This window comes from Lepus europaeus, chromosome 2 (genome assembly GCF_033115175.1).
Source record: "Lepus europaeus isolate LE1 chromosome 2, mLepTim1.pri, whole genome shotgun sequence".
NCBI classification, from domain to species: domain Eukaryota; kingdom Metazoa; phylum Chordata; class Mammalia; order Lagomorpha; family Leporidae; genus Lepus; species Lepus europaeus.
In genome coordinates, this window is record NC_084828.1 from 139,090,290 (window position 1) to 139,106,902 (window position 16,613).

At 44.3% G+C, this 16,613-nt stretch overlaps 1 protein-coding gene across 1 annotated transcript in view; it reads left to right on the forward strand.

Annotated features, from left to right (window-relative positions):
* The window catches only part of PCOLCE2 (procollagen C-endopeptidase enhancer 2), an 83,046-nt gene that overhangs the window by 49,809 nt on the left and 16,624 nt on the right, over positions 1 to 16,613 (forward strand). Inside the window, exons 3-5 of the mRNA XM_062178731.1 lie at positions 5,820 to 6,075; positions 11,101 to 11,225; positions 14,491 to 14,627. Coding sequence (XP_062034715.1) covers positions 5,820 to 6,075; positions 11,101 to 11,225; positions 14,491 to 14,627 — 518 coding nt within the window. The remainder of the gene's footprint in view (positions 1 to 5,819; positions 6,076 to 11,100; positions 11,226 to 14,490; positions 14,628 to 16,613) is intronic.

Genomic DNA, 16,613 nt, shown 5'->3' on the forward strand with positions numbered 1-16,613 from the left:
GTTTAGAGTAGGGATACCTTTTCTCTAATACTTTGATCCAATTAGGTATATCTTGTTCTACACGATGTTCTATCATGTTGATAACACTAGAGACCTGTAAATAATATCCAAAAGTGACTTAAGTACTTTGTTCCATTTGAAGGTGCAAAGAAATTGACTAGATTTAATTTTATGACCTATTTGTAGTCTTCTACATGAAATGCAACTGAGAAAAATAAATTAATAACCTTACTTTAAAAATTTATAATCTTTGCATCGGTGTTGTGGTGCAGCGGGTTAAGGTGCTACTTGAGACACTGTATCTCATATATCTGGTTTGAGTCCCAGCTACTCTAATTCAAATCCAGCTCCATGCTAGTGTGCCTGGAAGGCAGTGGATGATGGCTCAATTGCTTGGATCTCTGCCATTCATGCTGGAGACCTGGATGCTGTTCCTGGCACCTGGCTTTGGCCTGGCCCAATCCCAGCTGTTGTGGACATTTGGGGAGTGAATCAACAGATTTCTGTCTCTCTCTGCCTTTCAAATAATAAATAAATAAATAAATCTTTAAGAAATTATAATCCTGTAAATGTGCTTTGAGATATATTATAGCAAAATAAACTTCTCCTTGAGACAGGTGTTTTGGCAAGCTCCAACTTTTCCCCAGGAGGCACTGCTGGGTTCTGGGTCCTCTGTGCCTTTGGATTTATGGTTCCTCCTAGCCTAATGTGTGTTGCTGAACTGGCAGCTGGTGATGAATGAGTATTTGTTGATTTTCAGGTCAAATAAATGGCACAAAGAGCCCCATTTCTCCATCTTCTTCCTCACCTTCATTGCAGTTTTTGGCTGCCTGACCCCTAGCTGCTTGTGGGTTAGTTTAAACAGATGCAGATGAATCTGAATGGAACAGTTCTGCTGTCCAAGGTTCACACCCCTGCAAGGCAGAGGACACGTCCCAGGCACCTGTGAGACCTGTGGGTGCTAAGGAGTCTACCAAAGGGGAGAGGGAGCAGTGGGCTCTGGAGGGGAGAGATTGACGACAGTGTCGCCTTGGGGTTGGGAAGGGGACCAGATTCCCAGGGAAGGTGTATTTGGTCCCAGCTTTGAAGTTGAGATAGAGACAGTTGTCTGAGATGTAGAGAAAGAATGTTCTATGCAGGGAACATACGTGACCTCATAGGGGTGGGGAAGAGCTGGGTGTGTCTGAGGATGGGTAGAACTGTATCCAAGGCGTGAAGGATGGCGGTCGTATCGGTTCCATAGGCTTGCTTCAGAGATTCAGTGACATACCTTGTGTCTAGTGCTTAGGAAACACCTGGCCCCTGATGTGCACAGTGTGTGTGCACCATCATCAAGGCGACCATGGAACTCTAAGTGCATGAGCCCTGGGGCCAGACCCGAGGGCTGAAGATGTTACTCCTTCCAGACGTCAAGGTGGTAAAGTCTTCTTGGTGAAAGCCCCAACAGCAGAAGAAAATGTTCAAGCCATCACATTATTGCCACTCATCAAAATACGTGTGTAGTTGTCTAACCGTGTAAAAGGACTAGTGTTGACATATGAGTGAGATATTGTAAGCTTCTGATTTACGGCCCTCCCGAAAAGTAACGCAGATATGTGCGCCAATTTGTGTGTGAGTTTTTCCGGATTACGGCTGGGGGATGTGCTCAAGGTCACCCTGAGCTCTGTGTAAATGGGCTGGGGCCCGCACTGCAGAGCCCGCTTTCCCAGGTCTGTTGTGGAGGAGAGAAATCTGAGAAGATGAAAACGATAGCTTTAAAGAAAATCAGCCGAGCTGCAAAATCAGATCATTTTGCTCAAAGTGGTAACAGATGTACTGGGAGAGGCGACAGTGTAGACACAAGGACTGTGGCCCTTCGTACAGAAATGGGCTCCTCCACACGGCAGCTGGCTTCATATTTGCCTTTTGCTCATGGCGTCCTGGAAATGCAAACCATCAGCTTAAAATGCAGTTCCCTGTTCTCAGGCAGGAGCCCTGGCACTGAGGGCTTGGCACGTTTGCCTGTGACAGTCAGGACGTCCCATGGGCTCTGGGGTGAGCTGAGGTCATTGTTGTAGCACTAGGCTTCAGCACACACAGGACCAGCTTGTTGGTCGGGGGAGGGGGGAACCAATCCAACATCGAATTGTTTTCTTCTGGGCAGATAACAAATTCCCTGGTCAACATCATCTCATGATGGTGGCTTCTGTCCAGCATCCACCAAAAAATTGTCTTGAGTTCCTGCCTTGATTGTTCGCATTTACAGGCAATGTGGGATATAAAGTTTCCCCAAAGATATACATCTTTTTGTAAAGAACAACTCAGAAAGGAGAGCGGCCGCTGCAGGTGCATTGCCAGGCAGGGTAGGGAACATCAGGAAAGAGGTGGGGCCGCCTGCCAGGTACCTCGGCCCCAATTGGTGTGAAGAGCATAGAGCTTCCTTTGCTACCAAAAGAATGCATTCACTTAACAAACCTTGTGAGGCTGACTCCCTGCTTGGGGCCATGCCCTGTGCCAGTGGTGAGGAAGGAGCAGTGAGCAAGGTGGGAGGGAGGGAGTAGGGGGATAGGGCAGGGACTGCCTGGGGCTGTCCCATGCTGGGAGGCCTCAGAGCTGGGCTGTTCATTGGGCAGAACCCACTTTGGGGATTGCAGAGTATCTGGGAATGCCTCCAGGAAGAGGCAATCCTGAAACTGAGACCCTAAGCATGGCGAGAGAAGGGCAGAAATGGAGCAGTGTTCCATCCAGGTGGAAGGAATAGTTTTATGAAGACCCTGGATAATTTAACTTTTTATTTTCTCCTCTCTTCTTCCTCAGCCAGAAAATTCAAGGATTCCCAGACTCTACAGTGCCATGTATAACATTATCCATTTTCGTTAACTTTCAAAATGGACTAAAAAGCGTAACTGTATTTTGCATGTATACCTCTCAGACATTTTATAAAAATACTTCGAGTGGCATGGAGGGAATCCTACGAAATCTGTGGCAGTGGGAGGAAGGAAAGAGAAACAATCCAGGCTGAAGACAAAGAGATGTTGTTTTTATCTGAAATGTTGTTTCTATTGAGTGAGACTTCCAGGAGCTGGCGATGTGGTGCAGCAGGGTGAGCCTCTGCCCGAGATGCCTGTGTCCCATATGAGCACCAGTTCAAGTCCTGGCTGCTCCACTTCTGATCCAGCTGGCTACTAATGTGCCTGGGAAAAGCAGCAGAAGATGGCCCAAGTTCCTGGGCTCCTGCATTACATGGGAGACCCAGAGGAAGCTCCTGGCTCCTGCTTTGGCCTGGCCCAGCCTTGGGCATTGCTGCCATTTGGGAAATGAACCAGTGCATGGAAGATCTCTCTCTTTCTGGAACTGTGCCTTTCAAAGAAATGTTAGAGACTTTAAAGTGTGTTGACAAATGTTAACAGAAGTGAGCTCTGGATGGTTGCTATGTAGGTGTCAGTCACACCGTTCTCCATGTGGCTGTAGTCTTTGTGTCGCTTTAACAGAAACATCTCAGAGACAGCCTGTAGACCCCTAGTGGAAGGGTCAGCTCCAGTGAATATGCTGAGTCCTCTCAAATGACAGTTAGGAGCTCTTATTAAAGTTTGCATCACTGGGCAACAGACAATGCTGATCACTCATGTGAAAAATGAAGAGTAGAGACTGTAGTACATTGACAAGTCTCCACAGTATGCATTGCGTTTGCAATAGAATTTCTCTTCGGCCTTCATTTGTCCTTGGTTAAAGTAGACCCACCTAGGACAGATGGCCTCTGCATCCTTCTTGCAAAAGAACCAGGGTTATTGGGATCACACATGTGTTCAGAATTGTAATGATGTGACCCAGTTTCCATTGCTGAACATAATTGCGTCTCATTCTCAGAGAAACTTCAGCTTTAATTGCAGTGAGAGCATGTAAACAACTTTTGGGAATGACTGATTTATTCCTTTGGGAATGAGTCTCCAAGGCCAGCACTCCATTTATACACTGACTGTAGGAAAGAATCAACAGAATTTGCTAAGTAGTGTCTGACAACCAAGAACTTGCCAAAGAAACAGGGCTGTGCCGGCCCTTCCCCTCCCTGAGACAGCCATCCACAGGCCCTGGGGCAGTCTGCCTCTTTTCTTGCAAATTTTGTGATTGTCTTCCACTTTCTTCTTTGTCATAATTCGTTGTGATATATTTTTTTAAGATTTGTTTTATTTATTTGAAAGAGAGTTACAGAGAGGCGGAGAGAGAGAGGTCTTCCATTCGCTGGTTCACTCCCCAGATGGCCACAACGGTCAGAGCTGCACCGATCCAAAGGCAGGAGCCAGGGGCTTCCTCAGGTCTCCCACATGGATGCAGGGGCCCAAGGACTTGGCTGGTCTTCTACTGCTTTCCCAGGCCATAGCAGAGAGCTGGATCGGAGGTGGGGCAGCTGGGATTAGAACGAGTGCCCATATGGATGCCGGTGCTTCAGGCCAGGGCTTTAACCCACTGTGCCATAGCACCGGCTCCCATTGTGATATTATGGTGAAGAAAATCTTATGTAAAAGCAAAATCTCAGTTTTTAAATCATTAGTGCATTGTGTTTTGCGGCTGCTTGGTATGTAAGCTTTCATCTGGAAAACAAAAACTCAAGTACTTTGAGAAGAGATGATTCAACAATTATTCAGTTAATTTAAGCAGTATAAATATTTGATGCAGATTTTTTAGGACCCAAAGTGAATTATTTGTAAATGAATTATACAGTTGCCAGGTACACCCTTCATTTGAACTTCATCAAAACAGTGTAGGGGCTGGCGCTGTGGCACAGCGGGTTAACACCCTGGCCTGAAGCGCCAGCATCTCATATGGGCACCGGTTCTATTCCTGGCTGCTCCTCTTCCAATCCAGCTCTCTGCTATGGCCTGGGATAGCAGTAGAGGGTGACCCAAGTCCTTGGGCCCCTGTACCCACATGGGAGACCTGGAAGAAGCTCCTGGCTTCGGATCAGTGCAGCTCTGGCCATTGCATGAACCATTGGATGGAAGACCCTTTCTCTCCTCCCCCCCTCTGTGTGTGTATGTGTGAGTATGTGTAACACTGACTTTCAAATAAATAAATAAATATTTTAAAAAAACAGTGTATGTTTTGAGATTTTTTTATTGTATTTGTTGTTCGAAATATTCCAAGTACTTCTTAGCCAAGCAACAGCTCTGGGTGTCACATGGTGTTTTAAGATGTGCAAAAATGTACTAAGGTACAATCAGAACTGGCCATATTTGTAAGCAGTGGTCTATCAATTAATAAAGCTTATGCCATATTTTACAGCTTAGTAGAGGTAAACTTTTTTAAAAAGATTTTTATTTATTTGAAAGAATTAGGTAGAGAGCGAGGGAGGTCTTCCATTTGATGGTTCACTCTCCAAATAGCCCCAATGGCCGGAGCTGAGCCAATCCGAAGCCAAGAGCTTCTTCCAGGTCTCCCACGTGGGTGCAGGGGCCCAGGACTTGGTCTGTCCCCCACTGCTTTCCCAGGCGCATTAGCAGAGAGCTGGATCGGAAGTGGAGAAGCTGGGATTCAGACCGATGCCCATATGGGATGCCCGTGCTGCAGGCTGGGACTTTAACCTGCTGTGCCACAGCACCGGCCCCAGAGATAAACTCTTAAGGAATAAGATTGTGTACCCTAGAAGATTATGGAATTTGTGAGAAGAGAGTACATACTTGGGTTTTAGTTGGAGTGCAGTGTGCCTGCAGACTTCACTGGCATGGTTCAGATTTTAGAAGAGAAAAAGCATCATCGTGGGATCGTTACCTAATGACTGGCAGGATGTGAATGCCACAGGCATCACTTTCATGACCGTTTCTAATGGGTGCTTTTCCTGGCAGGTCCCCGAAGGGAAGGTCGTTGTTCTGAACTTCAGGTTCATAGACCTGGAGAGCGACAACCTGTGCCGCTATGACTTTGTGGATGTGTACAACGGCCACGCCAACGGCCAGCGCATCGGGCGCTTCTGCGGCACGTTCCGGCCGGGAGCCCTCGTGTCCAGTGGCAACAAGATGATGGTGCAGATGATCTCCGATGCCAACACGGCAGGCAATGGCTTCATGGCCATGTTCTCTGCCGCCGAACCAAATGAAAGAGGTATGGTAGCCACATAATGGCAGTCACAACAGTGATGGATCACGGTTCCTGAACACCTGCTGGGTGTCCGGCACTGCTCTCGTCACACTATATAGACATATAAATATTTGCTCCTTTAATCCAAAGCCTAAGAGCAGGTTCTTTCAACCAGAGAGCTGGTGGAGGTTCCCAAACCATCAAGAGACCATTAAAAAAAAAATTAGCTGGTGGATGTCCCCAAACCATCAAGAGACCATTAGAAAAAAATTAGTCTTCAGAAAAAAAAAATCCACACATTCTTGTAAAACTTCCAGTGTAGAAGTTTGTGGAGTGGAAATGTGAGGCTTGATAGAAGTACACACGCGGAGACCTCAGACACCCCATCCTCCACTGCAGTACACTGTCTGGAAATACCCATGGCCAGTGATTGCTGTATGTTTCTGTGTGTGCCCACATTTGCTTATGTGCTTCTAAAATAGCTTTTACAGAAAAAAAAAATGAGATCATACACTCATATTATTTCACAGCTTTTTATTTAATGCCGTGCCATGTCTTAGGATGTTTTCATATCGTGTCACATGTTTACTTGTGAGCTCCCAATGGTAGAAACCCTTGAAAGATGACTTCAGCGGGCAAGATTTTTAAGTTTTCACCTCCCCCTGGAAGGTACTCCCTAATCCACGCCGGGCTGTGGCTGCCTTGCAGCATTCCTGGCTGGAGATGTCAGAGGTCAGACAGAGCAGCCAGGATGTTTGAGAGGAAATCCTGGCTGGAAACTACAGAAAATTGAAATGATTTTTATATATCTAGCTATGCAAATCTTTGTCTGACAGCTGAACTCTACAATGGGGGGGGAGCCCAGTTGGCTCAGCACAAAAGCATCAGCTGCAAGATGAAAGCATTGGACAGAGAGTACAGCTGCTGCCCACTGCCAGGGAGACAGACTTGGAGTGTGAGTCTAGCCAAGTTAAATGCCTCCCAGAACACTAATCGTTTATCGCAGGAACTCAGCACAGTCCAGACTAGAATGTCTCACTCACGATGCCAGTCGAGTAATGAAAAGGGCAACGTGTGTCCATAGTCAAGAAGCAAAGTCAGGAAATGTTGACCCGTGATAATGCAGGTATTGCAGTTAGCAGAAAAGCACTTTAAAGCAATTATTATAAGTTTTTTTGGTAGGATTTAAAAGGGAAATATATGGATAATAAACAGATGAGAAACAAGCTACTCAAAGCTTATTAAATAAAGTGGTAGTTCCAGGGCTAAGAGATACAGAATTTGAAATTGAATAATTTACCTGATGGACCTGCCAGTAAATTAGACATAGCTAAAAGAAGAGACAGTAAACCTGAGTAGAAATTATCCATACTCATAACTAGGAGGAAAGCAGCTGAACCAAAGCACCTCAGAGACCAGTGAGACAACAGCAGGTGGCCTGACGTAGCTGGAATTTTCATCCCAGAAGAATGACCATAGTGCAGAAACCTATTTCCAGAAATAATGACTTGGCTCTATCCAGGTTGAGAGGAAAGTCAATTTGCAGAACCACAAAGATCAACAGACTCTAAACAGGATAAATAAAAATGAAGCATACGTAGTTACCTCATAATTAAATTACAGAAATGCAAAGAAAAAGAAAATCTTAAATCGGTTAAAACCAGCCACATATGGAAGCACAGTAGCCTGATTGGATGGCTTTGTACGCAAGGGCAGCCCAAAGGAAGTATCACAGCATTTTTAAAGTGCTGAAATAAAACCGTTAAGCAGATTCTATAGCCAGTCTCCAAAAACGAAAATGAAAGCACTTCAGATAGGCACTACAAATATCTGAAAGGCATTTTCATACTTGCACCACAAGAGCTGTGGAAGGAAGTTCTTCAGGTTGAAAGAAATATCTCATTAGGGGTCACATGAAGGTAACAGAGGAAGCATGATCACTGGAAATAGTAAATATATTGTTTCATTTTGCTTTTCTTATTTTTCTCAAAATTATTGTGGAAAAACCTACTTTGCAGTGTATTGTAGAATATGCACTATATCATTAACATGTATCTACTGTATCATGTAACATGTTTGACAGTCAGAGGATGGAGAGGTGAGTGGAACTATAGTGTTGTGCTTATACACGTACATGCAAGTACACTATATGGAGAAGCACATCGTTAACGCTAAGTGGATTGCGATAAATTAAAGATGCATACTGTAATCCCTAGAGCACCTATTACAATGCAAGAATTACAGCAAAAAGCTGTGAGATTAATATAGAGTTGCTAAAATTAGAATACTAGAATCCATCTGCCACAAAGGTGGCAGAAAGAGAGAGAACAAAAGAAAGGTGAGACAAATGGGAAACAATAATAAATGGCAGACTAAATCCAAGCATATCAGCAAATGTGATAAAGGATCACTACTCTAAGTAGAAGATAGTTATTGTGAGATTGCATTAAGGAGCAGGACCCAACTGTATGTTGTCTATAAGAAAGCACTTGAAATACAAAGACCAAAATAGGTTGAAAGTAAAGGGACAGAAAACATGTACTATGCAAACTTCATTTAAAAAAAAAACAAAACTAGTGTTGATAAAAATACATTGTTAGAAATACAGATAGACAACCTGTAAGTGAGAGAAATATCTAATAACTAGAACACATATTATAAAGGACTTATATTCAGGGTATTCAAGGAACTCATATAACTCTGATAAAAAGATAAAAATCCCACTGAATATAGAAATGGACAAACACTTGAACAGATGTTTCACGAAGGAAGATATGAATGGCCAATAAATTCAGGAAAAACTAGTATCATAATTATCAGGAAATGAAAAAGATTTTTTTAAATTTATTTTAGGGGCTTGTGCTGTGGCATAGTGGGTTAAACTGCCACCTGCAATGCTGGTATCCCATATGGGTGCTGGTTTGAGTCCTGGCTGCTCCACTTCTGATCAGCTCCCTGCTAATGTGCCTGGAAAAGTAGTGGAAGATGACTCAAGTGCTTGGGCCCTGCTACCATGTGGGAGACCCAGAAAAAGCTGGCTTCAGCCTGGCCCAGCCCCAGCCCTAGCCCCAGCTGTTGTGGCCATTTGGAGAGTGAACTAGTGCATGGGAGATCTCTTTGTCTTTCCTTCTCTCTTTATCTCTGTAATTCTGCCTTTTAAATAAATAAAGTAAGTCTTAAAAAATTATTCAAGCCGGTGCCTCAGCTCAATAGGCTAATCCTCCGCCTTGCGGTGCCAGCACACCGGGTTCTAGTCCCGGTCGGGGCGCCAGATTCTGTCCCGGTTGCTCCTCTTCCAGGCCAGCTCTCTGCTGTGGCCCGGGAGTGCAGTGGAGGATGGCCCAGGTCCTTGGGCCCTGCACCCGCATGGGAGACCAGGAGAAGCACCTGGCTCCTGGCTTCGGATCAGCGCGGTGCGCCGGCTGCAGCACACCAGCTGCAGTGGCCACTGGGGGGTGAACCCACAGAAAAGGAAGACCTTTCTCTCTGTCTCTCTCACTGTCCACTCTGCCTGTCAAAAAAAATTGTTCATCTAAAAAAATTACAGACTGAAGAGCTGGTGTTGTGGCATAGTGGGTAAAGCCATCGTCTGCACTGCCAGCATCCTATATGGGCACTGGTTTGAGTCCCTGCTGCCCCACTTCTGATCCAGCTCTCTGCCATGGCCTGGGAAAGCAGTAGAGGATGACCCAAGTCCTTGGGTCCCTGCATCCGTGTGGGAGACCTGGAAGAAGATCCAGGCTCCTGGCTTCAGATCGGCTGTTGCAGCCATTTGGAGAGTGAACCAGCAGATGGAAGACACCTCTACTCCCCTCCCCTCCCTTCCCTGCCTCTGCCTCTGCCTCTCTGTAATTCTCTGCCTTTCAAATAAATAAATAAACCTTAAGAATTAAATAGTACCAAAACTGCTTTAAAAAAAAAAAGTCAGATCTTCCACCTGCTGTTTCACTCCCCAGATGGCTGCAACAGATGGGGCTGGGCCAGGCTGAAGCCAGGAGCTTCTACCGGGTCTCTCTCGTAGGTGCAAGGGCCCAAGGACTTGGGCCATCTTCCATTGCTTTCCCAGGATTTAGCAGGGAGCTGGGTCAGAAGTGGAGCAGCTGGGACTGGAACTGGCGCCCATATGGGATGCTGTAACTGCAGGCGGTGGCTTTACCCGCTGTGCCACAGCGCTGGCCCCTGTCCAGGGGTATTTAATAACTGCCAGTGCCTTGAGGATTCCTAAAAACTATATGACTTACTGAGCCTACAAGCTGTCCAAGTGAGTACATGCTCAGAGGTTTTTGTCTTCACTTGTCCAAGAAAAAGAGAAAAGAAGACACGACTCTGACTCTACGCTTGCACTCTCTCGGGCTAATAGGACATTTGTTTGTGGGGTTGTGTGTGCAGCAGATTGTGTATGTATAGCCCTTTTGTTTTAAAGAAAAAGCCTAAGAGCTGCCTTTGTCTTTGCTTACTAAAGGAAGGGACTTCAGAAAGTTTGTGGGAAAATGAAACTAAAAGGTTAAGGACTGGAGTTTTAACCCAGTGGTTAAGACACCTGCGTCCACGTTGGAGCGCTTGGGTTGGGCACCCTGCTCCAGTCCTGACTCCAGCTTCCGGCTGATGCAGCCATGATGGCTCAAGAAGCTGCATTCCTGCACCCACGTGGGAGACAGAGTTTTCATCTCCCATCTGCCAGGTCCAGTGCTGCCTTAGCCGCTGCAGGCATCTGGGGAGTGAGCTAATGGAGGAGTTTGCTCTCTGTCTCTGTCTCACAGGTAAATATTTTTTTAAAAAGGTTGTTTATTTTGGTACAGCATTTTTTTTTTTAAATCCAATCAGTTTTTTCATAATACACATTTTAATACTCCCTCATATCTGCATGGATGTAAATTTTTTTGCACCAAAATAAACTTACCTTTTAACTGCATTTTTCTTGGACTTTTCAAAGTGCCCTCTTGGTATCACCTAACATGCTACATTCCTAATCTTCCCGTGCTTGTACCGTTGTAATCAATATCAGGATATAAACTTGGGGGACTTCTTTTCTGTATTTCATAACTTCAGGAGATCAGTATTGTGGAGGACGCCTTGAAAGACCTTCTGGCTCTTTTAAAACCCCCAACTGGCCCGACCGGGATTACCCTGCAGGAGTCACTTGTGTGTGGCACATCATAGCCCCGAAGAATCAGGTGAGGCTCCCTGCAAACATGAAGAAAGCTTGCCCGCCGTGCATGGGAGGGGCCCACTTCTCTCTCTCTCCCCCACCCCAAGCCTCTGGTTGTGGGTTGTGGGGCTTTCATGAGAGCTGAGGACACAGGTCTTTGTCCGTGAGACCAAGCTTGAAGTCGCCCTTTCACTATTTGACTTGCAAGTCCATGGATTTAATTTCCTATTATACAATTAGGATTTGCAAAACAGCTTTTAAAACACAGATGGTAAGCAAATCTCACATAAGAGTGTTTAACCCTGTGGCAGATATTATGAGGCTGATGTTAGCAGTGACTAAGTGGGGGAGTGGGGTGGGGATGGGGATCAGAATCCCCAAGTGCATGTGTGTTGTAGGTCACCTGTCACTCACGTAGCAAACCCACCATGTCCTGACAGTAGTCACCCCAGTCACCAAATCAAGAATCTGCAAGCTTCGCTTCTGTGAGGCCAGTGAGAGCAGACCACAGCATCACTGCAGAGAGCAGACGTCTGCTTTAGGGTGTTGTTGGTTGTGTAATAGAAAATTGGTGCAGATTCCCCACAAGATGCTTCATTCACTGCTTAAACTAGGGAGAGATAAATTTTCCAGTAGCTTGACTTGTAGGAATTTTTACTGTTTCTGGATACCACCTTCAGAACTTAATTGCAGATAGAACTTGGCATAGGAATAGATGAAACTCTGTGACTTAAAAATAACTGTAAAAATTATAAATGCTACAATCCAGACCAAAACCCAACACTAGAAGATAAATGTTACATAAAAAAAAAAAAAGCTTCCTAGATTGTTCTTTCAAAGAACTTGTACAATGCTATTTGACATATACTTGTAACACAGAAAATTGAGGCCAGTATACCATACAGGTAGTGATTTGTTTTTTTATTTTATTTTATTTTTTTATTTTTGACAGGCAGAGTGGACAGTGAGAGAGAGAGACAGAGAGAAAGGTCCGCAGCCGGTGTGCTGCGGCCGGCGCACCGCGCTGATCTGATGACAGAAGCCAGGTGCTTCTCCTGGTCTCCCATGGGGTGCAGGGCCCAAGCACTTGGGCCTCCTCCACTGCACTCCCGGGCCATAGCAGAGAGCTGGCCTGGAAGAGGGGCAACCGGGACAGGATCCAGCGCCCCGACCGGGACTAGAACCCGGTGTGCCGGTGCCGCAAGGCGGAGGATTAGCCTGTTGAGCCACGGCGCTGGCTCACAGGTAGTGATTTGAACCACATATGTGTGCACACACACATGCTTTGATCATAATCCCAAAACTTTTATTTTTTAAGAAAAAGTCATTTATATAAGAATGTAAGATTCTATAAATCTGTTGAATATTTTGTAGTTTAAATTATATTTCTGAAATACTTAAGCCATTATATAGTTCTTGAAATTGTATTGATTGTTTTCCTCTCCATGACATTTGTATTTGACCAAATAATTTCCACTTAATTATTCTTTGAGATTACAATTTAGCATCTCTTTCCATCATTCTCCCCTTTGGTACCTGAAATTTTAAGTCTGACTTTAGTTTCCTAATGTGTTTTGGGCTTCAGCCAATTGAGTTTTCAATCATTGTTCCAGTGTTTGAAATCACTGGTAGCTCTGTCCAAAGAAAAATATAATAGGAAAATAATATTATGCAAGTCTGTGGGAAGTTTCTACTTCCAAGAAATTGCCTCTACTTTTAATCATGGCTTTCTCCTTTATTTTCTTATTCATTGTTTTTTAGAAAAATCTTCTCTCCAAAGGTTTTTACATGACTGATTTCTTAGTACAGAAAATTCAGCCAGTTTTTTTTAATAAACTGGAAAATATTAGTTACTAGTGAGAAGTCAATGGACTCATAGAGGAAGTAATTTAAATTTACAACATGAATAAGCTATTAGTCACCCATCACTGGCACTGACTGTTTAGAGGTGGGTGAATATGTAGATGTGTGGCAATTATGCTTAACACCAAAATATACCTTTATGTCCATCTGCCATTGCCATTCTCTTTCAGATGGCTGTGTCTGAGTCATCTTTAGCTAATGCAAATTAATGCTTACTGTCAAATAGAAATCACTGTCCATTAGCTTCCCTCAGGTTACTGAGGGTTCCTGCCCACCTGCTACCCAGCAAGAGTGTGTTCTCCTGCTTCTGGATGCCATGAACTCGGGGAGATAGTCTTTGATTCATATACTAGAGATGCTTATTGAAGAAATGCTCAGTTGCATATGAAATCAAAATTTCCTATTCACTTGAATAATTTATGACACTCTTATTGATACTAGTGCGACAAAGTAAGAATTGGGAATTCTAACTCTGATTTTGTCTATCAGTACATCTAAGCAGTCTTTCCAGAACTCAGCCACATCCCAAGTAGCCTGTGTTTAGTATCAGCACATTTCATACATACTTCAAGAACTCACTGCAGTCAGTTCCCGCTTCCATGAGTTGCTGGTCCTGAAAATTCACTCCTTTTTGGGATGATAGCAATGTCAGTTTCCTTCCCTCAAAGGAGGAACAACTCTACCCACTCATCTCACCCCCAGGCATACACCATGCCCTGACGTGCACTAGTACAGGGACATCTTGGATAATACTGTTTACAAGCATTTCTATTAGTTTTCGTCCAGAGCATAATGAAATCATTAGGTGGCTCCCAATACACACTTGGTTACCCAATTAGAGTCATCTCCCCCCTCCCAGATTTATTGAGGTATAGTTGGCAAATAAAAATGATGTACAATGTGCTGTTTTGATGTACCCAACATTACATTTGTAAAAAGATGATCACAGTCAAGCCAATTACCATATTCATCATCTCCCACAGTTACCCTTCTGTGTGTGTAGATGTATGTGTGGCAATGGCATATAAGATCTACTCTTAGCAGTTTGCAAGTATATAGTACGTTATTGTTAACTGTAGCCAGCGGTACAACAGATCTCCAGAACCAGTTAGTCATAATACAGGTTGCTAGAGTTCATTAGTGCCCATGTACTTTTCTAACCAGAAGTGAACAGAGCTCCTACATTTAAGATCATAACCAGGGTAGATCTGGGTTTGAAACTATCTTAGGAATGTTTGAAAATGAGAGCAAAAGAATACCACAATATTTTTAACTATGAATTATGGAGCAAAAAAATCATTTAAATAGGGTGAATGCATTTTTTGCAAAAGAAAATATGTCCTACACGCCTGGGGAGAGGGAGAATTCCATTTGTAGTTGGTCAACAGTGCTGTTTTGACACTTCTAATGTTGTGCTCTCTCTGAAGCTTATAGAATTAAAGTTTGAAAAGTTCGATGTAGAGCGAGATAACTACTGCCGATACGATTACATGGCTGTGTTCAACGGCGGGGAAGTCAACGATGCCCAGAGAATCGGAAAGTACTGTGGCGATAGCCCCCCAGCGTAAGTAGCTCCTATTTGTGTACTTCACATCTTACTTGTTTTTTTAGTTTTAGTTATTTTATTTGAGAGGCAGAGAGAGAGAATGAGCAACACTGACTGAGAAAGCCCCTATTCACTGGTTCACTCCTCAAAGGCCTTGAATGGCTGGGCCTGAGCTGGGTCATAGTCACAAGCCAGGAGGCCCGCAGAAAGTAACGCAAGTGTGATTGAGTTAACTCTCTAAGGGCCAGATTAAAGAAAATTGATTGTTTTTTGCCTTCAATTTTGGTGAAAGGAAAAATATTTTTCTGATGAGAATTCCTCATCAAAAAATAAGCCCACACACCGATTTGAGGACAGAATGTATGCTACGGAACAGTCCCAAGAAACAAGTCAACAACTGAAAAGTTTCCAGATTGATAGCACCCCCAGAGGCTGACAAATCAAAATGTGAATTTTCTCTGGATGAATGCATTGTTTTAAAAAGATGTGTTTGTTTATTTGAGAGGCAGAGCAACAAAGAAAGGTGGACGGAGAGGTCTTCCACCTGTTGGTTCACTCCTCAGGTGACCCACACCTGCCAACTCCGGGCCAGGCTGAAACCAGGAGCCAGGAACTCCATCTTGGATTCCCACATAATCTACTGCCTTCCTAGGCATGTTAGTGGGGAGCTGGATTGGAAGTGAAGGAGCCAGGACTGAAACCAGTGTTCAGGTACAGGGTGCCGGCATTGCAAGAGGCAGCTTAACCCACTGTGTGACTATGTCAGTCCCTGGAAGAATGCATCCTAACTCAGGCTTTAAGAATTTTTACTGGGGCTGGCATCGTGGCGCAGTAGGTTAATCCTCTGCCTGCAGTGCTGGCATCCCAAATGGGCACCAGTTCTAGTCCTGGCTGCTCCTCTTCCAATCCAGCTCTCTCCTATGGCCTGGGAAAGCACTAGAAGATGGCCCAAGTGCTTGGGCCCCTGCACCCGCGTGGGAGACCAGGAAGAAGCACCTGGCTTCTGGTTTCAGATCGGCATAGCTCTGGCTGTTGTGGCTATTTGGGGAGTGAACTAATGGAAGGAAGACCTTTCTGTCTCTCCCTCTCACTGTCTGTAACTCTACTTCTCACATAAATAAATCTTTTTTTTTTTTAAGAATTTCTATCAGGAAAGTTTCAGGGAATACAAAACATAAAGGAAAAGCCAACATAAAAATGAGTCGCAAGTAAACAGTATAATCAAACCCACAGAGGTTATATATGTATTAAAATTATAAGACAATATAAAGTAGGTGTGGTTAAAGAAATTTGTTCAAAATATATTGGGCCTACAAAGTGCACGCCATTGGAAGTATGACTAAGAAACAAGAGATTTTCAAGAATGACCAAACAGACTTAACAAGGAACCAAAAAGAATTTCCAGAACTGAGATGTAATCATTGAAACAAGAAGCAGTGCATGTATTAAATTGCTGATAAAACATAGTTTCAGCAAGAGTTAAGGAATTGGGAAATGAATGTGAATTAATTTCCTGAATATAGCACAAAGAGACAAAATATAAAGAGAGTGAGGCACAGAGACTAGAGTGAAAGGAATTAAGGCACATTTAATCAGAATTGTTTTTTCTGTAAGTAAAGAGGCAATGTATGAAATCTGTTGTTTGAAGAAGTAATTTTTTTTTATTTGACAGGTAGTTAGAGACAGAGACAGAGAAAAAGGTCTTCCCTCCGCTGGCTCACTCCCCTAATGGCTGCTAGGGCCAGCACTGCGCCGATCCAAAGCCAGGAGCCAGGTGCTCCTCCTGGTCTCCCATGCGGGTGCAGGGCCCAAGCACTTGGGCCATCCTCCACTGCCCTCCCTGGCCACAGCAGAGAGCTAGACTGGAAGAGGAACAACCGGGGACTAGTACCCAGCGCCCCAACCGGGACTAGAACCCAGGGTGCCGGCACTGCAGGCGGAGGATTAGCCAAGTGAGCCATGGCGCCAGCCTGAAGAAGTAATTTAAAACCTGAGTGCTGTGGC